At 43.5% G+C, this 27,153-nt stretch overlaps 1 protein-coding gene and 1 long non-coding RNA gene across 16 annotated transcripts in view; one reads left to right on the top strand and one right to left on the bottom strand.

The window, feature by feature from the left end:
* Positions 1-836: 836 nt before the first annotated feature.
* Positions 837-27,085, top strand: LOC118667439. Of its 13 annotated transcripts, none has more exons than XR_004971259.1 (14): positions 837-4,677; positions 5,101-5,220; positions 6,087-6,531; positions 9,267-9,327; positions 9,995-10,135; positions 11,684-11,736; positions 12,840-13,001; positions 14,429-14,649; positions 15,794-15,964; positions 17,670-17,985; positions 18,831-18,935; positions 20,135-20,314; positions 20,837-21,044; positions 26,670-27,085. It is a non-coding gene; the product is annotated as an uncharacterized LOC118667439 (long non-coding RNA). The 13 variants fall into 13 exon arrangements; XR_004971260.1 differs by lacking the exon at positions 26,670-27,085 and adding an exon at positions 22,430-26,246; XR_004971261.1 differs by lacking the exon at positions 26,670-27,085 and having other exon boundaries at positions 6,087-6,215; positions 6,462-6,531; positions 20,837-21,179.
* Positions 13,584-27,153, bottom strand: part of GNA14 (G protein subunit alpha 14) — a 140,311-nt gene continuing 126,741 nt past the window's right edge. For 2 of the 3 annotated variants that reach the window (XM_036330777.1, XM_036330778.1), the window contains exons 3-7: positions 21,176-21,330; positions 18,811-18,939; positions 17,653-17,782; positions 15,361-15,514; positions 13,584-14,595 (exon numbers count right to left, since the gene is read on the bottom strand). In XM_036330777.1, the coding sequence (XP_036186670.1) occupies positions 14,405-14,595; positions 15,361-15,514; positions 17,653-17,782; positions 18,811-18,939; positions 21,176-21,330 (759 nt within the window). In that variant the 3' untranslated portion in view covers positions 13,584-14,404. Of the gene's footprint in view, positions 14,596-15,360; positions 15,515-17,652; positions 17,783-17,910; positions 18,382-18,810; positions 18,940-21,175; positions 21,331-27,153 lie in introns of those variants that run through there. The other variant, XM_036330779.1, reaches the window with a different exon arrangement.

Raw genomic sequence — 27,153 nt, 5'->3', positions numbered from 1 at the left:
TCTTTGCTGAACATAAATTGAATCGAAAGATGACAAATTTCAAGTCACCTGATACTGTGTGATCCCTTGATGGCACATTTTCTCTGTTGCTGAGCTCTTCTGATTCTGCAGACATTAGAATTAAACCTGAGAGCAGAGGTAGTCAGAAAATCCAGCAGGTTGTCCTCCTCCGCATTGTTGCTCTCCCGGAGTTCCATTCAGTGCCATTAGCCAAGTACCTCATTACCTACTCCAGTTTCATGATTTTATTCTCAGAAAAACAAAAATGCAGGCCCATAACTCCTTGGTTGGCCCATGATAAAGGGCAAAAGCCTGAAAGACTAGCAGAGAGAGTCTTTTGGTGCCCTCAGGAGGCCAGCAGGAGTGGGTCCTGTAACTATCGCCCTTTGCAGAGCTAGTACACCTCTTCTGTTCCCTCACCAAAAGGAACCTCCAAATGTCTTTTCTTACTCTTTCTCACTAGTCCTCTACCTGTCAGTACCTCCTGTCCCTTCCTCTGTTCCTAAAGTAGAAAGACCTACAATGTCAAGAGCAGTAGTTTTTCGATTGTCTTAGGTGGTTCTCATTGAAACAGTAGATCTGATGCATCATCTTTTTAGTGTTAACACATTACAATTATGTATTTGATTCTATATTCTTTTTCTTGAATGTTACAGAGTCTATAATCTTATTATATTTGAAAACAGTGCCCTGAATTATACTTTACTACACTTAATGTCTTTCTATTTGAAAACTTTAACCTTGTTGTTCGGTAGTTTGAAGTTTTAAGCTTGTTGAGAATGTTAAACTTGTTTAGTAGTTGCTATGGAATGAGGTCCTGAGTTTTAGGTCAGTTCTTTCTTTGTATTATGTGTCAGCTGTGGCTCCAGGACCTCAATGCTAGTCCAGCATATATTCTGGTCCATGACTGTTGTGTAAAACCCAAGGCAGAGTTCGGTTTCCTGCCAACTCTTCTCCAGAAAGCTGTGATTATTAGAAATAGCAATGTTGATTTCTGGTACAAAAAGAAGCTTGTGATTTCCTCACTTCTATAAAATAACTTTCTGAACCAAAGAACATGTGCACGTCTCCAAAGACTCCCCTATTACAGTGTGAATGTCAGCTGCTCCTTCCCAAGTGAGACCGGGTGGTTTTTCCCATCATCTGTATATACAGCTGAGTTACTTTCTGGTCCCTTCCCTGGCCCTTTTCTCCTCTACAGTCCTAATCCATTCCAACTATCCTGTGGCCTCAAATTAATAAGAAATTTTTCTTAACTTTTTCTATCATAATTATTTCTCTCATTTTTTTTCTGACGGGGGTAGCAGTGATATTATCCCAGTGAACACATATGCACCCATGGAAATATCCTCTAAGGAGCGTCCTATTTCTGTCTGGTAAACAATGAGGAGACACAGTGCTGACTTTTCTGCACCTTAGTTATCCAGTCATCCATTGACCCTTCAGGCCAAGCCAGAGCCCCTGTATAAGGAAGACTGGGAGAAGGTACTGGGCCAGTTTGCCGGTAGAAGTTGGAGGGTGTGTGCTGAACACCATGAAAGTGGAAGTAGCCATGTAGGGTGGGTGTTTTGTGTGCCAGCCAACACCATTCAGAGAAATCTGTTTAGGTTCCAGGGCCATTACTTTTTACCTTTTCTCAAGATCAACCAACATCCTCAAGGGCACTGTTTTTCAAACTATAAGTCTTGACCCATTAGTGGTCCATGAAATCAATTTAACAGCTCAAGCCCTGAGTATTTCAAAAGTGGAATAGAAAAGAAGAGAGCTGTGCATGGAGCAAGATCAAACATTGTTAAATACTCTATATACTGTGTATACTAGGTCACAATATAAAATGTTATTTCCTATTGTGAATTGCAGTTTAAAGAAACACAAAACTAAAACAAAAATGAAAACCTTGAGGCCATTGCAAGTGGAAGTGCAGGCTGGCCAGTGATTGTTGAAACATTTGGACTGTGTGGAGCCTGACCTCAGATAGGCTCAGAGAGCCACCACTCAGGGAGTCTGCAGATTGTGAGCGCTCTTGATCTCTAGAGTGAGAATATGGGATAGCTCTTGTTTTGGTTTATAAAATGTTTTCCTTTCATGGTGTGTAAAACCAGGCATCAGTGGGACCAGAAAAAGAATAGAAAAGTTCGATCCACAAACAGTGCCCCAAAAGGCCACAGGATATTAACTTGATGCATTTCAGCCTGCCTCCTACTAAGCATTTTGCTAGGAGTGGAGACAGAGGTTCTTCTTTGAATTTGCTTCAACTACCTTCTCTCGGATTCATCATGCAGGTAGCAAAGGCCCTTAAAAATAGGGAGCTAGTATACATAGGCTACATTCTTCCGGGGCCAAACTGCTCATTCATTGGAGGGTGCTATAAAAATGCCAATGCAATTTAGCTGAAAATAATTAGATTTCCTCATTTCTGTGGGATTCAAGTAGGAAATGTAGCTAACCTGCATTCCTTATGCAGTATTCAATACACAATTTATTCATCCTGATTTTCTTCGGTGCTACCCTGTTTATCACTTAAAGCTCCTTTCCATATTCTTAAGGGAAGCATTTACCCTCTTGGCCTCACCTTTGAAATGATGCCTTCCTGCTAATGCTAACCTAATCAAGTGGGCATTAATCTGTTAAATTTCTTATGGTTCTTGTTATCTACATTTTTGATAATTGGCTGTTAGTGCAGCTATTAGTGCAGATTTCCCCCCCCCCGTACTTTTCTGCCACAATTGGTATAAAGTAGTACTTGTTTCAGGGCTCTCCTTCAAGCAGCTCAGCACACGTACTGAGAAGATACTGGGTCTTATGTGATTTGTTGCCCTTGAGTTGGCTCTGACTCCTGGCGACTCTGAATGAGTGATGTCCACAGTGTCCTGTCCTCGGCAGCCCTGCTCAGCTCCTGTAGACTCCTGCCTATGGCTTCTTTTATGCAGTCAATCCACCTACTTGTTCTTCCTCTTTTCCTGCTGCCTTCTGTTTTCCCCAGCATCATTGTTTTTTCCAAAGAATCCTGCCTTCTCATGATGTGCCCAAAGTAGGACAGTCCTACACTATTACAAACCTCCTTCATGTTTCTTTACTTGAAACAATTTTTACTTTATTGCCTCCTTTGTAAAATAAATTGTTCTATATTGTTTTTTTAAAGTTTTACTTTAGAATTACAAATTCATTCTTTTTTAAAAAGCATTATGACATTTTCCAAAAAAGATAATTTTGGTTACCCGAAGAGCTCTATGAGAGGTGTAACTTCAAATTTTATCGATTGTTAGGAGTGTGTTTAAATTCTTTTTACTTTATACAAATACAAATTATATTATAGTTTAACACCTGCTATGATAGACTTATGTCAACCTGTCACTGAGCACCATTCATTTAGTATTGCTCTGCTCCCTTAATAATGTGTTTCTCCTAAGGGTGTCCTTGCAACAAGAAACCCTGTGTGAGTGATATAATAAAAAGTCTAATAATCATAACTGTACTTAAAGTAGAAAATGTTGGAAAACCTCAACGTTTCTTAATATGCTATCATACCACCAGCATCCCATTGGCTACCCCAAGGTTACCAATTTGGGGACTGAAAAACATCCAAGTGAAAATGTAGATGACATTGAAATGGCAATAATTTCATATCCATACTCACAAACTATCAGAAATTGTATCTGGGGCTTGTTGCAAGGTCAGATAGATTGTCACAGACTTTTTTAAATAGTCATATCTGGATGTAAATATGTATATTACATATAAAAATGAATTTTTCAGGGAATGTGCACTTTAAAACTTGTTAATTTTTGTATTAATCAAATAGTGCTTCTTTGGAATGCTTATTCTTTGGTAAAATACAGTCATTGATGATGATAATTTGTTTATTAAATGGCTCTTTCTGTATCTGCAGTATTTCCTTCACTCTTGTGTTCCCTATCCCTTTTATGTGGGCTCCTGGCCCGATTGCCTGTTACACAGTCTCTGCTTTGCTTTTGTGCATTCTGATAAGATAGTTTATAAACACAAATGTTTACAATGAAGTTCTTCCTTTTGAAATTAATGTCCTTTTCCCCCCTTTGGTTGGCTATGCTCACTAATGACTAATTTTTCTAAACAATAATTATTTCTTGCTATTGGTAGGATTAAATTACTTGGTCAGGTGATTGCCCAGTTTAATTATGTATATCATTTTTAAATAAATTAAGTCAAATAAATATTTCTGGTTTTTCAGTCCTCCTCTGTTTTTCCTTAACTGGATCAAACTAGAAATATTACCAATAATCTTTTCCTTGCCTACCTAAACCCTACCCTCTTTGGGGCCTAAATAAGTGTGGACATCTAACAGATTGCCAAGGTCCTGATTTTTCAGTCAAAGCCAGCGACAGCATCCAGCCCAGCATGATTGTTGCTGGCTAAAAGCTTGAAAGCATCAAGACTGTGCCTCTCAACCTCAGAAAACTTCAAATGGCTCATTTCCGCAATAAGTAATGAGTATCTTCTGAAAGAAGGGCTAGGAGGGTATTTTCTTCCTGCAGAATTAACATTGACAGAAATAGTTAATTCACCTTTGATATGGAGAGTTCAGCCTTTTCCTTAAGAAGATTCTTCACTACCTTTGGTTACGATTTATTTGACAGCCCTCCTGCACTTACAAGTGATCAAAAGCCATCATCTTCTTGCATGCTTTGTCAGCCAAAGGTAAGTTAAAAATAACAATAACTTGATGCTAGAAAGTGCCTTAAATTTTTTGAATTCCTCTCATTACTGATTCTTTTGAGCCCCTTTCCTGTTAGTTGGGCGATCAGAAGCAGTTCATGATGTTTAGTGCATGGTGCCCACCCCCCTCCCTGTACCCAGCGTTGTCTTGCTTCTTGTTTCTGTTTCTAGATATCCTTAAGAGCTATTTTCCCATCTTTGTTCTCTCATGCAAATTTTCCTGGTTATTTCTGGGCCTTTACTATTCCAGATAAAACTTTTACATCAGTTTCTTAGGTTTCACAAAAACTGTTGCATTTGTATTCATTTCTTGAAGTTTATAAAGCTTAATGTTGCGACAGTAGGATCTCTTGCTATCAGCATAATTCCTGTCTCTCCCAACATTGATGCTCTTGCCTTTAATAGCCTCCCACTTGGAAGAGCTCCAGCAGAATGAGAACCCAGCTGCCCTAACTGCTGATAGAAGACTTAGTACCATTCCGGGAACACCGACACACTGTTCCACAGCACACCTCACTAATCTGGGTATGTCTTGTAGACTGATTGGAGATAGTACGTGTGATACCCTAAACCCCACCTGATGTGCTTGTGTGTGTGTGTGTGTGCGCGCGTGCACACACACACACACCTTCAAGTAAAAAGCAGAAATATCTTGGGCCTTTGGTGTGAAGTACTCTGCACTTTCCAGGCGACTCTGCTTCTTCTTTTCTGAGCCAGCTAGTCAGGGAATTCCGACATTAACATGATGAATGAATGCAGGCTTGCCCTGAAAAGGAGCAGAATATACTACCTCAAAAATATGCCTCTTTGGCCTAAGGATTTTTTGAGCTGATTATTTTTAAGAAACTGTAAACACAGCTCTGAAAACCTAGTAGAAGTTATCCTTTTGTAAGAGAAATTTACATTTAGAAGAGAAATCTCATTTGTAAAGGTGTCTCCCTCTGTACCTGGAGGAGGATGACTCTAAATCAAGAAACTCTTACCAGTGGAGAAGGCTCCAACTTAAATCCACGTAACAACCTCACCATTGTTTACTGTGCTTTTCCCAGTAACCTCCCTTAACTGGTCTCCCCCCTGCCCCCACAGCCCCCACCACCACCCAGCCAACATCTTTCTTGTGTCTTTAGCTGAAGAAAGTAAGGAGATGGCTTGGCCATTTTCGGGGAGTTACTCAATTTTCCCAGGTATCTCTCATGTATAAAGGAGTTATAGGTAGATCAACCTATATATAGCACAGGGGTACTTATTAAACTTCTGTTTTTCTCCTGTTAATCTTTTATTAGGCAGGGATGGGGTCAAGACCTAAAAGGGTAGGGGGGGAATCATTTTTCCTCACATACAGTTTGGCAACTCATGAGGGGACCCTCTGAGACGCCACTCTTGCTCTGGAGCCTGCAGACAGGACCCTGGAACACTGGCAGAAGCAGCCAAGGATAAGAAGCCTGCTCTCCCGAATCTCTGTACTGCCCCATGGAGAGAGGACGGGAAAAATCATCTGCCCGTTCCTTCTCATCATTTAGGTAAGCAGGAAACAATATTTATATGAACTAGTCCCTTGGGTATAGATGTTGGTAAAGATTTTATTATACACTCGTTTTCTATTGATCCCTCCCCTCCCAGAGATGTTTTCTGTTATCTCTGTCTTTTGTGTTGTTTGTCATAAGGAGGAAAACCATAGGCCAGATGAGGTTTTCCTCCTGTCTTAATCTATGTCTTAAGAACTTGGCCTTTTGACCAGTTCAAGAATACTCTGTGGTCTCCACCAGCCGGAAGATGCCAGTATGGGCTTGTCTCTAGCAGCCAACCGAATAGGCTGGGAATCAGACACACAACAAGGTAAGCAGCATCCTCTTGGTCCCACAGTGCCAGCTCTCCGGAGAGTTTACAACGTCTTATGGGGTCCCGGTCCACAATGGGCCTTTTTGTCTCTGGGAGTGAACTTTTGGATCTTGTGAGGGCTGCATCTTTTGCATCCTCTTTAGGAATGCCTCTTGTGTCCATGGTTAAGTCATAAAAAGGCTTATTGGTTTGAGTTGCTATTGAAATTAATATACCATCAAAGATCCTATTTATCAATGGCTAGGCAATGGATCCTTTAAATTGAAGAAACTTCTATAGTTAAAATTTTAATGTTTTAGAGAGCTTGCTTTCTAAACATTTGTACCTATGGAATGAACAAGTTGAAAATAGGACATGAAAGGATATGGCATCCAACTTTAGGGACTTTCATAACAAGATGAAATTACACTTTCAGAAGATCCTACAAGATTTAGAATAGAGAGAGATCAGTGGCCATTCACAAGCCCACTCACAGGAGCCTTGATGGGCTGCTCAGGGGTGTTCATCCCACCCATGATTATACTGTAGGTAGCAGACAAGCCAGGCAGCTCCTAGGGAAACGCCCTCACAGAGGACCGGAATGTCTCCCAGACCCTCCTACAAATCATCAGGAAATGGATCAGCTGGAAGGCAATGTTCAGGGACTGGTAGAAACCAATGTTTGTAGACATTGTAAAAGATTGGGTCACTGCTAACCAAATTGTCCTGCCCTTAAGAAGAGGAAAAAATTAAAAGGTAATGACGCTAGATACCTAATACTTGGAAATATACCTGATTTATGGTTAAAATTTTGTAACAGTAGCAATAAGGTCTCTGTGTGTGTCTGTCTATACATTTATATATGTCTATATATGTATATTGTCAATGTGTCATATTTTTCTACCTCCAGATGGTATGGCAAAATTAATTTGTAAAATAGTTCTATTCATTTGGCTTAAAAATGTGCACTTATATGAAATAAGTATTTCTAGATTCTCAGAAATATGGAAACAAACCCAAACAGTTTCTAATATAATGATCTGGGGAAATATTCTATAAATTAAGTTGGTTTAAATCAAATGAGCATGTGTTCAGATTTCTCAGAATTGGATATAATGCAGACATACAACTTTTATTCCACCAAGGTTTATTAGTCAAATAGGAAATAACACCAAAACTCCTTAGAGAAAACTGGATACTTTCTTTGTGGTTTTGAGATGTAAATTTTCTACCCCCATCTTCTTTAGGACCTGAGAGCCAACTCTTTGAAATACAAATTTCCTTTTCATCTGAAGAAAAAAAAACTAGAAATTTTTAGGAGTAATCTAAATATGATTTTTAAGACCAAGTGAATTAAATAGATGTAAGTGCAATGAACTTTAAATAATTAGGAAGTTTCAAAACACATGTCTACTTAAAAATAGCTTCCAAATCTGTTTGGTAACTTGAACCCTTAAAATTTTGCTAAGTTAAATGATGGAAATTCATTCAATATGTAGATCACTTTCAAATAAGATAAAGTACTAAAACATGAATTACTGAATATAGTTTCATCTACTCTTGGCTTCTTACTACAAAGAAACTAAACATTTCTGGGTCTGTGAGTAAACATGTCTTGTGCCACATTGAAAATTGTACTACGAAGAAGCATATGCTTCAAGAAATTAGGAAATGCTAAGAAATTTGCCAATTTACATAATGGTGTGTAGCAGTTCAAAATTGCTAACTTCTTGGTTTTCAATAGAAATTAAGATTTCAAAGGTTGGGAATTCTAATTATTATATGTAATTAAAACTGTAGAATTAGTAAAGGCAACATCTCTGTATGCATGGAAAGTAAGATGTGTTTTGGTTAAAAAATGTACCAGGTACAGAGATGAATTTTTGTTAAGGGAAAGAGAGTAATTTTTCCTGAAGTACAACCAGCTGTTTCAAAATTGCAAAGAGGAGGATAAAGGACAAAATAATGGATTATAGAAAGTTTGGAAGTAAGAGAGGGAACCTTGTGTTATTAAGGTAGCTAAAGTGGGATTAATTTATTATAAGGGTTTAACTTATATTGCCCTTAGTATATACCTATATTGCCCAAAAGCAGTCAAAATGACTGCATCGTGAAAGAATAATTTCGGAGCACTCTTCACTTACGTTCCTTAGCTTTTCCAATAACTCACTTCTATGCGACATTTCTTTCATGAATTTAGGGCGCAAAAGAAATAAAATAAACAACTTATTAGAACAAGTATCACTGCATAAAGATTCGAATAACAAGTACTAGTTTAGCTTATTGAGCAACTGCAACTTATCAAGTATCAACAATTTATCATGTACTTGTATGTTATCATGTGACGGTAATCGAAAAAAAAATGAAAACTGTTATTTCAATACAGAGCCGAACTGGTCATATAAGAAATTTACTCAATTCAATAATAAGAGTCATTTGATTATTTAAAATTTCTGAAGCAGTCAAAATAACTGCTTTTGGGCAATATAGGTATAACACACATATATATATATATACCGGAAATGAAGGAGGGGGGAGGTAACTACAATTATTAATAAACACATTTATATGTTGTACAAAAAGTCACAAAATTCTAAGACATTGTGTCCTTATATACATAATTGTTTTTCTAATTGAAATTAAAAAGCAGTCAAAATGACTTCCTTGGGCAATCTAGTGTTAAAGATAAGCTTTAATATCAGTAGTGTACTTAATGTAAAACTGAAACTTTATTTTCTTCCATCTGTTCACAGGATTGTCTTGGACTATTGGTCTGCTCCTGATAAAAGATTGTGAAGGGTTTTCCACTTTTAGGTAATTTGCCTAAGAAAGCAAAGATTTTGTGTTTTACTAAAATAACTAGAAGCCCGGTACACAAAATTCGTGCATGGGGCGGGGGGGGGGGGGTTGTCCCTCAGCCCGGCCTGCACCCTCTCCAATCTGGGGCCCTCAGGGGATGTTCGACTGCTGGTTGGTCAGACATCCAGGACCACTGGCTCCTAACCACTCACCTGACTGCCTGCCTAATGCCCCCAACTGCCCTCCCCTGCTGGCCTGGTCGTCCCCAACTGCCCTCCCCTGCCGGCCTGGTCGCTCCCAACTGCCCTCCCCTGCCAGCCTGGTCGCCCCTAACTGCTCTTCCCTGCTGGCCTGATTGCCCCTAACTGCCTCTGCCTCGGCACCCACCACCATGGCTTTGTCCAGAAGGAAATCAGACGTCCAGAAGATGGCCTGTCGACCCGGTCTAATTAGCATATTACCCTTTTATTAGTATAGATTGTGTGCTTTATGTTATCTTTATCACCCGGTTTTTGATTACTTAAGAAAACCAAGTCTTCTCAATAATAAGAGCTAAGTTTTGCTCACAACTGTGTAACTTTCTTTATTTGCCTTTAAAATATTTTATTGTCACTTTGGATAAATAGGTAATTAAGTATCCTATATAACAAAAGCCTAAAATGCAAATTGTCCTCTCCCCCAGGAGTTTGATAGCTTGCTATGACGTGCACTAACCACTAGGGGGCGGCGCGGAACATGGCAGGTGTCGGGATGCAGCGCTGGAGGCACTGCCAGCCCCGATGGGCCCTGACGAAAGCGGGACTGAGGCGGGATGGTGGATCAGGTGAGTGGGCGGTGCCAGGCCAAGGCGGGTATGAGTGGGGGCCTGATTGCCCCACGGACGGCAACCACCAGCAGTGGCAGCAGGGGGCGGGGCCACCACTCAACTCCCAGGTACTGAGGGAGCCAGGTGGGGGGGCCCAGCCTCGATCAATTGCCCTGCAGGTGGCAACCAGCAGTGATGGCCAGCAGGCCCTGATCTCCTGATCGGGGCCGGGCCCCGGACTGGGATGGGGAACTGGGGTGGGTGGCAGTGACCAACTTCCCATGGTGCCCGAGCAAGGGATTGTGACATCTCACCAGCTACCTGGGGGCGGGGTTTACAGGGACAGAGGTGTGGTGAGAATGCAGGGTGTCTGCCCAACTCACTCTTACTTCCCCAACTACCCTCCCCCTGAACGCCAGGGCTCGTGTGCTGGGGTAATCCCCACGCTCAGGTACCGGGCGCCTACAAAGAGCCTGCCCTGCACCCGCGTGGCCTCTTCTGGGTGAGCTGGGCCGCAGCCACTGGGACCAGTTGGGCTCCCTGTGGGCTCGTGCAGAAGCCGGTCTGCGAGGCAAACCAGGAGAGAGCATACTGCCCACCCGGCTTCCGTGCAGCACTGCTGGGTGGCCTAGAGGCCCACACTACTCCCTGGCTCGCGGAGTCCGGCCGCGCTCACCACATCTCCATGTGGGGACTCGGGCACCGTGACTCAGGTGGAGGGGGGGCATGCAGGCACCTGGGAGCCCAGGTGCTGCCCAGGGCCCAGAGGTCAGCTGGGACCTGCCCTTCCATGCCAGATGCTTGCACTTCAATCACCAGCCAGGCCTAGGGACCGCACCAGTGCACGAATTTCATGCAACTGGGCCTCTAGTTGTTTCATAATGGTCTATGATCCTACTGTCAAGTATCCAAAACTTCTGATATTTGGGGAAAAACTGAAAAATCAAATTCTATATTAAGTTTTTTTTTTACTTTGAACTTGGAACATATCAAAGGATCCCTAGAACATCTCAGATTACTCTCTCCTTGAAAAAATAAAAAAAAGATACTAATTAGGCTTTTGTTGTATAACATGGGCAGAATTGGTACATAAGTAATGCAAAAATATTTTAAGTTATATTTGTAGGGAAACATGTTATTAATGTGTTCCAGAAATTGTATGAAGTTCCTGGAAATCTGATATGCCCTAGTATAATGTTATCACTTGTAACTCTAGGTATTTTCATAAAATGTATTTCACAGAAACAACCAAATGTCCTCAGCTCTTTAACTATGGCCATTTTTAAATTATTTGCCATCTATAGAAAGTATTGTTTTGCTTTTGCAAAAGTGTTTCTTCTTCAGGGAGATTCATGGAAAGGACTCTGAAAAGGACAGGTTTCTGATAACTTTCAGATCATACCACTGAACTGGGTAAGAATTAACCAAGAAAATTCTCAGGAAAAAGTGGATTCAAAAAACTTCTCATAAAATATCAAGATCAACACAAATTTATTATCTAGGACTGAATGAAAGAATAAGGATGACTATAATTTTTATAACTTTTTTAATGTTTTGTTTTTTCAGGTTTAAAGAAACTTTCCTTTTCTGCTAAACTATCTATGACTTACAGCAATTTGGTAAGTACACCTTTGTGAACAAGATGAAACAATTACTCATTTCCCTGATTCCCCCAGAATTTGGAAAATCTGAGTATGTATTCTTGTTTTCATGAACACATAGATTTTTGCACAAGTTAAACAAGAATCTGTTCTCCTTGTAAAAGGACACAATTGGAAACATTGTTTTTAGTACCAAGGCTTTGACTAGAACGTCACATTTGAAAATGTGCCAAGAATCATGCATGACCAGGCAGTGTTGAGGAGTTTCAATAAAGCCCGTTGGAAAAGCTTCCTGGCACCTTGCTTATAGGGCTGCTGTCAGCGTTATCGGGTAAGAAAGGATGGCCACTTCCTGGCAGGTGCAGGAGCATCAGGATATATTGGGGACCTTGATAAGAGAGGAAATAACCCAGACATAGTATAGGTTATTGCAGGTGAAGTTTGAGGCCAAACTTGGCTCCTAGCCTTGAGAGGATTTTAAAAAGTCCTATCTGAGATTCCTTATGAAAAGTTCCAGCAAAGCAGATTTTTAAATGCCTATATCTGGTCAATCACTATTCTTGTTGCACTTATGTAAACCATCAGACCAAGTTTATTAAGACTAGATTTATTTTGCAAACAAATTAGTGTACTTAATTATCTTTGGTAAACATGGGGATAATGATTATGGAGAGAAAAATGATGCTTCAGTAGAAACTATAACGCATCTTGGGATGTCTGATTCTAGTCCTGCTAACTGTCTGAGGTTTCGTTTTCTACCTGTAAACTGGGCTGGATCCTGAGTTCTAGTTTCCTCAGGTAATCTGGCTACAACTCTACAAATTAGCATTTCCAATTTTTCCCCCCACTCTATTGACTTAGAATCACTAAGAACAAATTTTATGAAATTCCTAGAAATCATGCCAATGACTCCTGTTTGGACACTCCCTGTGCTTGTTGTGTGGGCCACTCAGAAAGTTGACAGAACACCCGGTGGCATCAGAGACATTCAAACTGCAAAAGATGCTTCATCTAAAGACCTTATGACTGGCTCAGCATGCATTTATAATTGCTCCAACTATTACCCTTTGTTTCCACAGAAACACGTTTTATTAAATATCTTGAGTGCTCCCACCCTATAGGTCTCACTTCGGGAGCCCACCTGCAACACTGCCTCCTGAAATGAGACACAGCCATTTAACTGAACAGACCTCTTCTCAAGATTAAGAGACCCATCCAAGGACACAACCTAACTATTCATCAGCTCAGCCTCTGGACTGTTGGTTTCCTGTGGAGGGTCAGAGGTAAGACTGCAGGGGAGCAGAGTGCACCACCCAGAATATGCCGCTTTGGCATAAGGGGTTTTTTTTGAGCTGATTATTTTTAAGAAATAGGAGACATAGGAAAACTGTGAAATGTAGAAGTAGGGACCCTTTCATAGAGGAAATTGACATTTGTAAGAGAAATGTCCATGTGTAAGGGTGTCTCCCTCTCCATACCTGGAAGAGGACGACTCTACAGTAGATGAAACTCATAGAAGGCACCAACTTAAATCTGCAAAGCAACCCTACCCCGTTTACTGTGCTTTTCATGGTAACAGGCCTTTCCCACCCACCAACAATGGTTTGGGCTATTTTCAGGGAGTGACTCAGTTTCCCTGGGTGTCTCCCATGGTTACAGGAGGCAGGCATGTATTAATCTTTTCTCCTGCTAATCTCTCTCCTATTATAGGAACAGGTCCCAGCCCAAAACCAAGAAGGTAGGGGCAAAATTACATTTCCTCGTCCACAAGGACATGTAGGAAGTTTCTGAGTAGTTAACTGTTAGGTGACAGCATTTTTCTTTTTAGGAGCAGAACCATGAGCTCAAAGAAACACAACGTACAATGCTAATGGCAGAATGGTGTATTCTTAGCCTCCCCAGAAAGGCACGGCCCACGTGGTGCAGACAGCACATCTGTGATGGCCATCAGACCTCTGGCAGGGTTACATTACATTGGTTAAACAGTTGGGGCTTTTAGCCATTTCATAAGTTTATAAGGCCTGGTCATATACACTTTTCACCAGGATAACATGGGTGCTATGTGGAGCCCATTTACCTTATGTCAGCTTTGGCTTCATGGTGATCCAAATGTGGAAAACCAAATTAGATACCAACATAGTCATTAATTTGACTTAAAAAGTTAGCACACAAAAAATAACCGTTTTAAAAAATCTTTGGTAGCATGTTAAAAGCATCACACTTTTCAGCATAAAGAGAGAAAAACAATTTAAAATGGTCTCAAAATTACAAGCTATAATAAAAAAGCTTAAAACTTATTTTTTTAAACAAAGTTATGCAAATTAATTCTAGTGGTTTCAAGGCATGATCTCTAAATTAACAAACACACTTAAATTTATTTCTTTAAAAAAACAGTAAATTATGATGGCTTTTAAAAAAATTCTATAAAACCTCAAATTCAATCACTACACAAAATCTTAACAAGTCGAAATATAAAAACAATTTTGGAATCAAGACTTTGAAAAAGTTTTGCTAAATTCAAATGTCTTACAAGCTCCGTGGCCCATCTCTGTCCCTGTGGTCTGCAGGGCGGACTTGGTGCGGTAGTGCCCCAGGGGGCTGGGATGGCGCATGTCAGAAGCTCTCAGAAGGAAAGCGAGGGGCTGGTGAATCCCGTCTCTGGTTGGCGAGGTGTGGGCAGCAGCGTTTAGACGAGGTTGAACTCCCTCAGGTTCAGCTGGAGGATGGTGTCCTTGACGGCAGCGAAGACAAAGCGGATGTTCTCCGTGTCCGTGGCGCACGTGAAGTGGGAGTAGATGACCTTCTCCTTGTCAGGGTTCTGGTCCTGATAGAGCTTCAGGATAAAGTCTCTGGCGGCTTTGACGTCTTGCTTTGGTCCTGGTTCCAAGCACAGTTAGAGGGATAAAGAAGAAAGATGCCACTCACCACCAGGTACCCCCCCAAATTAATTCCATTGTCCTCTTGTTCTTATTTGGGATCTTTCATTAAGCTATCTTAGTTCTAGGAAATAGTTTCCCTGGTACCTAAAACTTGTATTTGAGGCAATGTGTTGAAGCACAGTGTCCCAAGTTAGCTTTCTGACTTGGACCCCTTTTGAAGAGAGATCACTCTTACTAACTCAGCAGTAAGTTAGGAGAGGGAAGAGGGAGAATATGGGAACTAACATTGTTAGGCATCTATGTCTGATTTTAAAGCTCGTGGGTGCTATACTCCATGGCCAACACAGTACAAGGAAAAAGGAGAGTTCTAAAACACTGCTCCTCTAAATATCAATGTCAGACTTAGTAATATTTGAGACCTACGGTACCAAAAATTAGCAGTGGGTCATGAACTCCCCTGCCTTGTATTGATCATGTAGACGAGGAACCTAGTGTCCACCCTGTGTCTGCAAAGGAGCTGCCACACTTTAACCTACTCATAAGAAGTGTCAGGTGCTCTGGCCAACTGGGGAGAGAGGGAGGTGCACCTGCTGGGGATGGGGTGAGGGTTGGAGGACTTGCCTGAGCTGGGGAACAAACTGGAGTTAGCAAAGGGCTAGCATGTGTGGAGGTGGGAACGGTGAGGAAGTCCATTAGAGGCAGATCATCTAGTCCCTGGGAGCCATTAGAACTCGGTACTAATGTCAGCAAGGTGGAGACCTACCTGTGTATTCTGGGAAATAGCTAATTAGATGAGAGTACATGATTTTCTCTTCCAGAAGATCCTTCTTGTTTAAGAACAAAATCACGGATGAGTTCAGAAACCAGGGATAGGTGATAATGGTTTTAAATAAGGCTTTGCTCTCTTCCATGCGGTTCTAAGGGAGAGAAAGAGGCACTTAGGGTTAACTAGAAAGAAAAGCAGTACTTGGAACACATGTCACATCACTGGTTCTATCCCTCTTCCCCCTTACCCAGCTGGAGTCTGGGGGTCACTGTCCTTGCCAGAGCTGGTGAACACCCCCATCCCCACCCTCTCTAATCACCCCTCAACTCTAGCACAAATTAACATGTAAGGTATCAGAAAGGCTTTTGTGCAACGTGGAAAAGGAAGGTTCTTGCTCAGATTTGACAGAAGTTTTATGTGTCATTATTAGGATTGTTCACAGCGTCAGCCCTGGGACACCCATTCTATTGGGTGTAGCCTCCACACTTTGTGTCAGAAGTCGGGGGACAAAGAGAGGAAGACTGGCTCTTCAGCAGGGCCACCACCGTTAGAAATGCCGGAGAGAAGGGGCCCAGCGCACATGTGCACACGTCCCATGCAGGTGATACTGGTGTGCTGGCAAGGGGAGCGGGGTCTCTAATGTATGGGTGAGGATACTTATTTACAACATTTAAATACTTTCCCAAGCCTGGATAGTAGTAGGACCTGGTGGAAATTATGCAGGACAGTAAAATAGTAACTTCCTGATTTATGGAGAGCAGACAGGGCATGTACAAATCTTATCTAAATTTATGCTCAATAGAAATACTTGGGAGGGATGTGCCATAAGTTTCTGTTTTCCCACGACTCTCAGAAACATGGGTTCATAGTCCTGTTCAATATATTTTGAGGGATTAAGATATGGAATTTATTGCCAGACAGGAAATCCCTCTTGCTTTTAAAGCTTAAAATTTATTATGATCTTATCAATAATAACCCCTAAGAAACTACAACATATGAGAACAATGATGCCTATACAGCACAATGAGAGGATGCAACTCATGTCTACAACCAGAGGGAAGAGTCTAGAGTGGCAACCACTTTGTTTTTCTCCAAATACCTGTGTTTTTTAAGAGAGGAGAAAATGTTCAGTTTTATTTTAGCACATCAGGCTGAAGTTCTTGTCCACCTGACTAATCTTTTGCGTTTCCTGAGACAAATTTGGAGCTAATTTTTTCTATTGATAACTCGCGGACTTTCCTTTTAAAAAAATTTTTCCACTGAAGAGCTAAGTGGCAGCTAAAGCTTCTATTCTTGTTTGCACAATGACACTAGTAAATGGGTTGATCGTCCACTAATTAGCTAATGTAACTGTACTCCTTAGAGAAAATTCTGCTTTCAAGAAACACAAGATATTATTTGTTCATGGTTATTATCTAATCCTGGATAGAGCTCTTGACTGATTTACTTTCATGCCCTAGAAGCAAGAGGCATTTTTCGACAGGGTCAAGAGGTAGTGGGGAAGACGATGGGAGGATGAGGGTATCCTGCAGAAACTGCCCCATTCTCACAGAGAAGTGCCTGTGGTGGTCAGTATCACTGGCCAGGCAGCGTAGTGGACCCCGTGGAGGGCACTGAACATCTGGCGGGGTGGGTTAGTCCCAGCTGCCCGAGCTCGTGCCTTCCAGGAGGCCCCCAAACAGCCAGCCCAGCTGGGGACTAGGGGAGGCCCTGCAGGTGGGAATGCCTGTTCTCAGGTAAAGTTTGCTAGAAGTAGCATTGGTCAACTCTGACTGCACATGAGCATGCCTAGGGGACTTGGAAAAGATACCTCAACTCCAACCCAGAAATAGGAATCTCTGCTGTGGGGTCCAAAGGATGGTACTTTTTCAAAACTCCCCGAGGGCTTTCAGTGTGCAGCCAGGGCTGAGAGGCTCCACCGCTGGAGCACATTCGATTAGATGCCACGCTCAGGCCACACACTCCATCCACCAGGCTTCTCTGTCAGGTACCCATGGAGTTCCAGTGGCACCCAAGTGTAAGAACCAGGTTTCCAGGTCAGTGATCCTCAAACTTACGTGTTTACAGGCATCACCTGGAACCTTGCTAAAATGCAAATTCTCATGTATTCAGTCTACATTTCTAACAAGCATCCAGGTGACGCCCGTGCTTCTAGTCCACACACTATACTTTGTGTAGCAAGACAATTTAACATCAGGCATAGAGTCTAATGGCAGATCCAGCTGGCTTTTTGCAAACTATAAAAATAGGTCTCTGTCTTCCACACCCCACACTCCCCACCTGGCATACCTCATTGTCACACTCAGCCAGGACCTGGTCGTATTCACTCAGCGCAACCAAGAATATGATGGAGGTGACGCTCTCAAAGCAGTGGATCCACTTCCGCCTTTCGGATCGCTGGCCACCCACGTCCACCATCCTGTCCAACAGAAACACAGGTCTCAAAGGCTGGGTTCGTGGCTCTGGAGGAGGGCGTGCTCATTCCACCATGGAAATCAGTACGTCTTGGCTGCCTCTGTGATCTTCAGGAGTGAAAAGGGGTCCTGAGACTGAAAGGTTTGAGCACCTCTGCTTTCGACAATGAGGAACCACCAGGCGTTTCCCAGCAGGGGAGGATGGAGTGTAAGTGACGTTACTGAAAGCAGGTGCAGAGGTCACTCAGGTTCAGAAGCTGCAGTTGTCCAGGCAGAAAGCACAGGCCTCCCCTGGGCATTGCTCTACGCACTGGAGGGCCAGGCACCAGCCACCAAAGGGGCAGAACGGCAGCCAGTCTTCCAGGTCCACTCAGCTTCCTCCAGGCCTTTGCTCCTTCCTCTATCCACAAATCCTTTCTCCATTCGGTGGATGCTGCCCCTTCTTCCCTGTAAAGATGTGTAAGTGCCCTCTGTTGCACATGGGAAAGATTGCAGGGCCTTGTCGCCATAGGATCGATCCCACGCTTGAATGCTACATCCAGGGGTCAGGCAGGCCTCTGCTACGTAGATGTATTCTCTTTGGCCAACGTAGTGTTTTGAAGAGCTTTTGAGTTAACATTTAAAATACCAGCTGTTTCACTTAGAACATTTGTTATCTAATTGGAGGATCTGGTCACAGTGAGCCTGCATTTTGTCCCCCAGCGGCTGGTGTCCCTGTGTGGCAGCCATCCCTTTAGACAGGGCCCCTCGCCCTCCGGAAGTGCATGCTATTCTATAGACGTGCAAAGGCCTGCCTGACCCCTGACATCTTTCCCAAATGGGACAGAGGGCACTTACATCTTTACAGGGAAGAAGGGGCAGCATCCAGGGTGAAGAGAAAGGTGGGTTCCTCTCTATCTAGCACTTGACACCAACCACAATTCTAAAAACCCTGTGATGGAGAGGGCCCATTGCCCTGAAAGATAAGAACCCTTTGGGGGACTTCCAAACCTGCACAAATTCTTAATGGACTGTACCAGGGGGACATTCTTACCGAAAGATGATGTTTTCCAGGTCAAACGGATACTCGATGATGCCAGTTGTGGGTACGCGAACACGAAGCACATCTTGCTGCGTCGGCACATATGACGGCAAGGCGATCCGGTCAATATCAGTCAGGTAACTGCAATATCAGAGAACAAGTAGCTGAGACTCATTTTACAGAATGGAGAAGTGTTCATCCCACTCCAGGAAGTCACCCCAGCTCAGAGCCACCCCTACTCAGATTCCTGGGGTCCATCAATGACTCTGAGAGCCAGCCCTCCTGCAATTGTTTCAGAAGGAATGTGGAAAGGATCCCACATGAGCCTTCGGGAAGCCTGTGGCTCACTCTATCACTTCCAACTGGTTCTAGCCCATCACTGGCCGGAGGAAGAGGAAGTAGAGTCTAACCCCCTGCCTTCCAAGGCCCTTCCCCTCCCACACTCATCCTCAGCCAAGAACATTGGCTGAGGCTGCTGCTCTCCGGCACTTTGCTGAGTGAACTGGAGTTTTTAAGAAAACACAAAGCATAAAACAGGCCAAAAGGAAGTTCGAAATAACAATGAGAAAGGTTTTCCTGTTACATGGGGAAATTAAAATAAACCAAAACTTGTCTTGGGTTATTTTTGCCATATATGAAATCCCTGAGCTTACAGTATATCATTTTTCTGAGGTAAAATAAGAGGGCACTTAAAAATGCCTTTTTTAAGGCTTAAAAAATTTTTTTTGAGTAAAACAACTAACTCAGGCCCTGGTAAATGACAGAGTTGATTCCGAGCCCAGCAGCCTACTGCAAACTACCCTGTGTCCCAATAAGTGACCCCAAGGCTAATCGTCACTGACTTCCATATATGTAGTTTTTTTATTTACACATGTCTAGTTCCACCAGAAACAAGACAGGTGTAAGTAATGTTCCTTGACATCAGAGAGCACTGGTTGTACCTGCCACCCTCACCAAAGTGCCTGGTCCGTGGCAGGTACACCTCACATTTTGTGCAGTGAATACCTGTCCAAATAATCAGACGTGACCAGCAGAGCAGATGACAACCACTGACCTGGCCTAAGAAAATGCATAGATGTCTCTAGTCTCCCCAGTTCCAAAGGCGGGGCAACTGTCTGCTGCAACTCTGTCCACCAATCTAGTCACTTTCAATGTTCTTCTTATACTTGCTGCCCCAGATTTCAGGGGTCCGTTGAATTTTATGGTGCCTCCAATGGGTCTTTTCCAAATGGATCCACATCAACAGCCTCAGCAAGTGATGCTAGGCTGTGTCCAGGAAGATGCCGGGATGCCATGGCCGACCAGGCTGTCCCTGACTCCCAGCTGTCACCCGCAGGCTGCCCTCCTCTTTGGGAAACTGCCTCCCTTCCTTCTGCCTCTTTTCTGAAGTTCCAACACCTTAGCGGGACTCCTTGCATTTCCTTTCCTGCTTTGCACATAAATGTTCCTGAGCTCAGATCAATTGTGCGAACCTGGATTAATGGATTAAACATTCAGCCTGGGACCAACCCCAAAGGTAAGATTTCAGCTTCCTCTCCTGCTCACTGCCTGGTCCAGGTGATGGGAGTGCATCCCCGCTGCCCACACACACACACCAGCTCCGAGGGCAATGACAGCACCTGAAGGGAAAGGGACGTCTCGGGAAAGGACTTTGGAGCCCTCAGAAGATGGAAGGTGATATGGTCCGAGGGTTAAAGAGCTGAGCTGCAGGAATCATCTCTTGAAGGACTGAGATTCAGATTGTCCAGTGATTTGTCTGGCTGAGGCACTGCCTCAGGAAATTCTTAAGAAAATAAAATTCTGGTCATCTCCCTGGGACCCTTTGCATGCAGACCTATGTAATTTTTTTACTCTAAAGATAACATTTAAAACTTGAGCTTTATGGATTAAAAAAAAAAAAGTGTGTAGGCCTTTGCAAGTTGGTAATAAACCAAGAGCTCCCAGATTGAACTTCCTCCCTGGGTCTTGCCCACTAGAGGGCAGCACATGACCAGCCACTGCCGGCCTATAGCATTGAGATCTAAACTCTGATTTTTAGATTTTAGGGTAATTGGACCTTGGGTCTACTGATCAGGAATTCCGAAGGCAAAGAGGTGTGGAGAGGAGGAAAGTAGAAGCCAGAAGCAGATGCAGTCCTCCTCTAAGATCATTTCAGCACCCCAAATGAGATCAGTTCCACCAAGGGAACACCACATTTGCTTTCGCCTCATTGAAAAGGACAGAGGCTCGGGACATGGCTGGGACAGGTGGGTATGGGCAAGGAGAGAAATCTGGGATCCACGGGGAGACTGACGGTTTTAGGTGGGAAGCTTCTGTGAGGTACATGCAGCATGCTTGCCTGAGAGCGCGGGGCAGCCTGCTGAGGCTCTGTACTTACTATTTGGCAGAGTCTGAGAGCTGGTACTCCCTCCTCCTGTCGTAACACTCCTGGATTCCTGGGTCCAGCCAGAGCTGCTTGATGGCCTGCACCTGGTCCTCGGAGAGCGCAGAGACCCTGTCTACTTCCACTTCTCTGATTAGCTGGGCATTTTCCTACTCGAGGGAAAGAGAACTTTTATTAAGCAAAGGAAAGGAAGCCAACCCACTGGGCACAAGGCTTGCCCTGCTTTGTGGATCAGGGACATCTCCCTGGGTGCTAGGGTGGGGTAGGGGCCCTCTGCGGGGCCCTCTCGTCGCCATGCCGCTCAGCCGCACGGTGAGGGGAGCTGATGTGCCTGCCTCACTCAGTGGAGGGAGCCACACACCCAGCACCTTTGGCTTTCAGTCCCAGCAGTACTTGGAGGCCAGTTATACCAGTTCCGTATAGAGAAACACTGGCCAACTGAGCATCATGGGACTAACAACTTGACTGTCTCTTTAACATGCTACTTATTTGAATATCTGCACAGCCAATTTAAAAATAACCATTGTCATTGTTGGTGATGTACCAAGGGTGGGGTGGAAGAAATGGGTGGAAGCAACAAAGGAGTGTATTCTTTTGAGAACTGAAAAATAATAACGCCAACTTATCATCAATCTACTCTCTTTTTCCTCCGCTTTAAACATTTTTTTAATTGATCTTATTTTTCAGAGCAGTTTTAGGTTTATAGCAAAACTAGGTGGAAAGAAAGTAGAGAGAGTTCTGATGGAGTCTGCCTTTTTTTAAAATTCTCATCCAAAGATGTTTTTATTGCTTTTAGGGGGGCGGGGATAGAGAGAAACATCGATTGGTTGCCTCCTATACATGCCCCAACCAGGGATCAAACCCAAGACCTAGGTATGTGCCCTGACTGGGAATCAAACCTGCAACCTTTTGGTGTATGGGTGATGCTCCAACCGACTGAACCACTTCACCAGGGCAAGTCTGCTTTTTATTATCATGTGTCACTGGGAAAAGCACTCAGACAAAAACCCCCACCCCAGGCCACTGATTACTGTACCGTTATTATGTATATAATTACCATAATTATTAAAGAGTCATTGCTCTAATGCTATTGCCCTGTTATTTCAGTAATTCATTATTACTGCAACTATTACTATTACAGAAGTTACCATGTATTGCCCACTTACCATGTGCCAAGGGTTCTACATACATTATCTCATTTAACCAATGGAAGGCTAGCACAAAACCAGATATCTTTCCAAATTTCAGCAATTGAAAATGATAAGAAGGTTGGCCTTCCCTCACATGTCCACGTGCTGGTCCCGGAGACTCAGCATCCCATCCTCGGCTGCAGGCTGCAGCAGACCAGAGAATTCTGCCAAGAGAGAGGAGCCGGCCCCTTCTTCACTCTCGCATCCTGCAGAGTCTCCCAGCAATTACATCACGCAGAGCTGGCTATTCACTGGCAGCTCTGAGTCAGCAGAGCATCTGTTTGGCAGCTGTGATCTCCTGGAGTATATATGGTACCCCGGAAAGGTTGCTCTTATCTTCCATTGCTCATTCTCATTACTAGTCCAACAGGAAGCCAGAGAACAGGGAGCTCTAGAGTCACCTGCTCAGGCACGACCGAGGCTGTGATGAAATCAACATGACGGCACCACATCCATCACAGGAGCGGGAATAACTCACGGCTCGACTGCGGGATGCTCGGGCAGGCAGGGTCTCCAACAAGGTCACAGCCGGATGGCGCAGTGGAACATGCCGGGTGGGGAATCAGGACCCTGGGTTCTAAGTTGTGCAGTTGGACCTTTAAGGACCCCAACAAGTCATATGCCTCAGTGTCCTCATCTGTAAAAGGAGCCAGTGATTTTCAGGGGAACCTGATTTATAAAGTATTACCCAAACGTAAGTAGAATTAACCTTAGTATTACAGCGGATGCCTAATATTTCTTTTGTGCCAAACAGATCACATTGATAGCCCTGAAACCACTACTTCTAACTCCACCCACTGGCACATTTGGCATCATCTGCCCTGTTCTCAGCCAGAGAGAATGACAAATGGAGAACCTGGGCAGCATTTATATGGAGCAGAGGGCTGTCTCCCACTTCCTCCCTCCGCTCTCCACCTCCCTCTCCCCAAAAGGATCAGGTGGTCTCTTCTCACCCTCTGAAGGTCCAGTGTCTGTGCTTAGCTTTGCCCTCTAAATTTAAAGAGTCTGTTTTCTTCTCTCTCTTCATGACCAGTCAGGAAACGCCACAAGGGCAGAGTCAAAGTGCGACTGATCCTTATCTCCCAGAACCTGAGACAGTGTCTGACGAAGGACAGGTGCCCCCTATTGATGTAGGCGTCCAATAAGCATTTGTGGCGTTCATAAAAATATATCCAACAGGCAAAATCACAAGGTAACAATAGCAGAAGGATGCTAGGGCAGGACGGAAGCCTCTGCCGGTCACAGTTGGGAGCTGGGGGACAGGGAGCCCAAGGGCAGGAAAGTCTCAGAGGAGGAAATGCTCTTGGCCAATGTCTCTCACTCTGTTAACTGCTAAGAGGCAGCACTGTGAGAATCATCAGGGATGTTACAAATACATCTACCTCTTCTCACACAATGTAAGATTGTGAAGTGTAAGTGTAAGCAACATTCGTCTCTTTTAGAAACAAACTTCAGTCACTCAGGAAGCCTGGTTAATGGAGGGGCAGAAAACCCCTAGCACACCAGACTGCATATGTAGCATGAGTGATAAATCGCCTTTTATTGTGTTGAGTAAACTAAACTTCAGGGGCAGCTTATTACTGCAGCATAACCTACTCTATCCTGACTGACACATGTTGCAGTGGATCAACCCGGCATCTCGCTCTTCAGTAGAGAGAAAAAGTGCATCACAGTGACATATCAAAGAGGAACGCAGGCTTCCACAGAGGCTGCTGCAGGATGGAATCTGGGAAAAGACCTAGACCTGAGCTTTCAGGTAACCAGGGAGGTCAGCCAGGAGAAGAAAACATTCTGTCTGTTCTGCTAAGTGACAGGACTTTAGGGGAAATCTGGCCGGAAGGAAGAGGAGAACTCAGTGTCCTTAGAAACCCAACAATCGGACTTGGGTTTGGAACAGACTGGACTCAGAGGGCCCAGAAGTATTCCAAGTTTGGAGATCTCCTCCTGGTTAGCTCTCCCACCTGTCAAGATAATTTTTTAAAAACTTCTGATTTTGAAATAATTTGACTTGCAAAAGATGTGGGGGAAATGGTACAAGAGTTGCTCTATGACCTATGCCTTTCAAGATTGCCCAAATACTGACTGGTTTGGCTCAGTGGATAGAGCGTCGGCCTGTGGACTGAAGGGTCCCAGGTTCAATTCCGGTCAAGGGCATGTACCTTGGTTGTGGGTGCATTTCCAGTGGGGGGTGTGCAGGAGGCAGCTGATTGATGTTTCTCTCTCATCAATGTTTCTAACTCTCAATCCCTCTCCCTTCCTCTCTATAAAAAAATCAATAAAAATATATTTAAAAAAAAAGATTGCCCAAATAATGGTTTACTACCTTGCTTTACCATTCACCCCCTTTCTCTCCAAGTGTGTGTGCACACACGTGCACACACACACTTTTTTCCCTGGAATATATGAGGGGAAGTTGCAGACATAATGCCTCTTTAAAGACTTCAGTGGTGTTTTTCTACAAAAACAAGATTTGCTTGTATAACCACAGTATAATGATAAAAATCAGGAAATTAACATAGATTGTATAGATACAATACTGTAATCTAACCTTTAGACCTTATTCAAAATTTTTCCATTGTCCCATTAATGTTATTTCTCTGCCCAGCCTAGGGTCACAGTGCATTTAGTTGTCTCTTTAGTTTCCACTGACCAGGAAGGTTCGGCATTCAAAGAGGTCATTTTTGCCACTCTGATCAAGAGGCTTTCCAGAGCTAGATTTTATTCAGTATAGAAATATACACTGTATGATTATGGCAAAAAAAAATAGATAAATAAGTAAGTAAATTGAATATAATAGAATAAGAATGGCCTGACCCGGAATGTTATTTAATCATAGGTCATAATGAGGATGATGGACAGAGAGAGACGGCCATAGCCCAGACTCTTAGAATATTCCAGGGGTAACTACCCTGAAGGGAAGAGATGAACAAGGAAGAGAGTGGCCTGTTCTTTAAATAAATTGTATTGAAATAGGAGAAGAATGACTTTTGTACAACAGGCCCTCGAATAATGCCGTTTCGTTAAACATATTATTGTAATGTTGGTGAGATGCCATAGGAAGGAACTCTGGTTTATATCACTTAGCTGGTGGAAGCCCTGGTTTATGAAGTGTACTTCCACTTAAAGTTGCAGAGCCTAGCTACAACGTTGAGGACTTCCCGTGCACTGTTACCAATGTCTGTGGTTACAAAGCTCAGGGTTGTGCGCATATTCCCTCTGGCTTGGCTGGAGAGTTCCCCAGACAGGAACATGGGCATTTTGATGGGCCTGTTCTAACTTGACAAGGCACCCCCCTTAAAAAGCAGGGCCCCTTAGAAATTTGGGAACAGTGTGTGCCATTTAAGACTGGGAAGACAGGGAGAAGAGTTGAAGAGGATCAGGTTTAGGGAAGTGTGACTGGGGCAGGGGACATGCTGAATCTGCGGCCACCAACATCTAAGTGGAGATAGATGTCCAGGACATGGGTGGGGAAAATGGTCTGTAGTTCATGGGGAAATCCTAGGCTAGAGGAGTACATGGAATTGAAATCGGAAAACAGTGTGGAGTTTCCTCAAAAAACTAAACATGGAACTGCCATTTGACCCAGCCATCCCACTTCTAGGAATATACCCTAAGAAACCCAAACACCCACCAGAAAGAATGTATGCACTCCTATGTTCATAGCAGCACAATTGACAATAGCTTAGATCTGGAAGCAGCCCAAGTGCCCATCAGCAGACGAGTGGCTAAAAAGGCTCTGGCACATTTACAACATGGAATACTCTGCGGCTGTGACAGAGAAGGATCTCTTACCCTTCGAGACAACATGGAGGGACCTGGAGACTATTATGCTACGCAAAGTAAGCCAGTCAGAGAAAGACAAGTATCATAGGATCTCACTCATATGTAGAATCTAATGAACAAAATAAACTGATTAAAAAAATCCAGAAACATGGAAGCATAGAACACACTATTGAATCTCAGAGGGAAGGTGGGGGTGTGGATGGGTGGGAAGAGATCAACCAAAGAACTTGTATGTATGTATGTATATATGACACACAAAAGGGTGGTAAGGGCCCAGGGAGGGGTGGAAGCAGGGAGGAGGGAGTCCATGTGGAAGAAAAAGGGGACATCTGTAATACTTTCAACAAAGTTAAATTAAAAAAATTGCCTAAAAAAAAGAAACTCATTCATTTCATTGAAAAACCACAAAGGAGTAAATATTACAGGAGCAGTTTCAGCAGCTACAACAGAAACATGACAGGTTTCTCAAACTCTGAGCTCATATCTGGCTTTTCCTCTTCTCCTGTCTCAAACAGAACCACCACTTCTGCTGCTCCAAAGGAAGAACACGGAAAACAGACGTCCTACGTGTGTGTTTGGCTTGGCATTCCCAGGGAGATGGTGAAAGGAGCTGGACACGAAGTGGTGCCTTGCTGGTTTCACATGTGGCCCGTGGCTGCCAGGGTGACAGCCCCAGTCCAGCCCAGAGAGTCCCTCTGGCTGGTACCCAGAGCCCAGCGGGCAGCCCAGTGCTCCACCAGATTCTCCCTGGGAAAGCACCCCCTTCCCTTCCCCCCTACACACAATCAGCTGCCCAGGACTGCAGGGTGAGAGCTTTCTGTCCGACTGCCGTTCTCACTAACTAGGGCAGTGATGGCGAACCTATGACACGCGTGTCAGAGGTGACACGCGAACTCATTTTTTTGTTGATTTTTCTTTGTTAAATGGCATTTAAATATATAAAATATCAAAAATATAAATCTTTGGTTTACTATGGTTTCAAATATCAAAAAATTTCTA

The sequence above is a fragment of the Myotis myotis genome, unplaced genomic scaffold (assembly GCF_014108235.1).
Source record: "Myotis myotis isolate mMyoMyo1 unplaced genomic scaffold, mMyoMyo1.p scaffold_m19_p_12, whole genome shotgun sequence".
Lineage (NCBI taxonomy): Eukaryota > Metazoa > Chordata > Mammalia > Chiroptera > Vespertilionidae > Myotis > Myotis myotis.
Note: the sequence above shows the minus strand (reverse complement) of the source record. Positions and strands in the feature narration are given on the sequence as shown.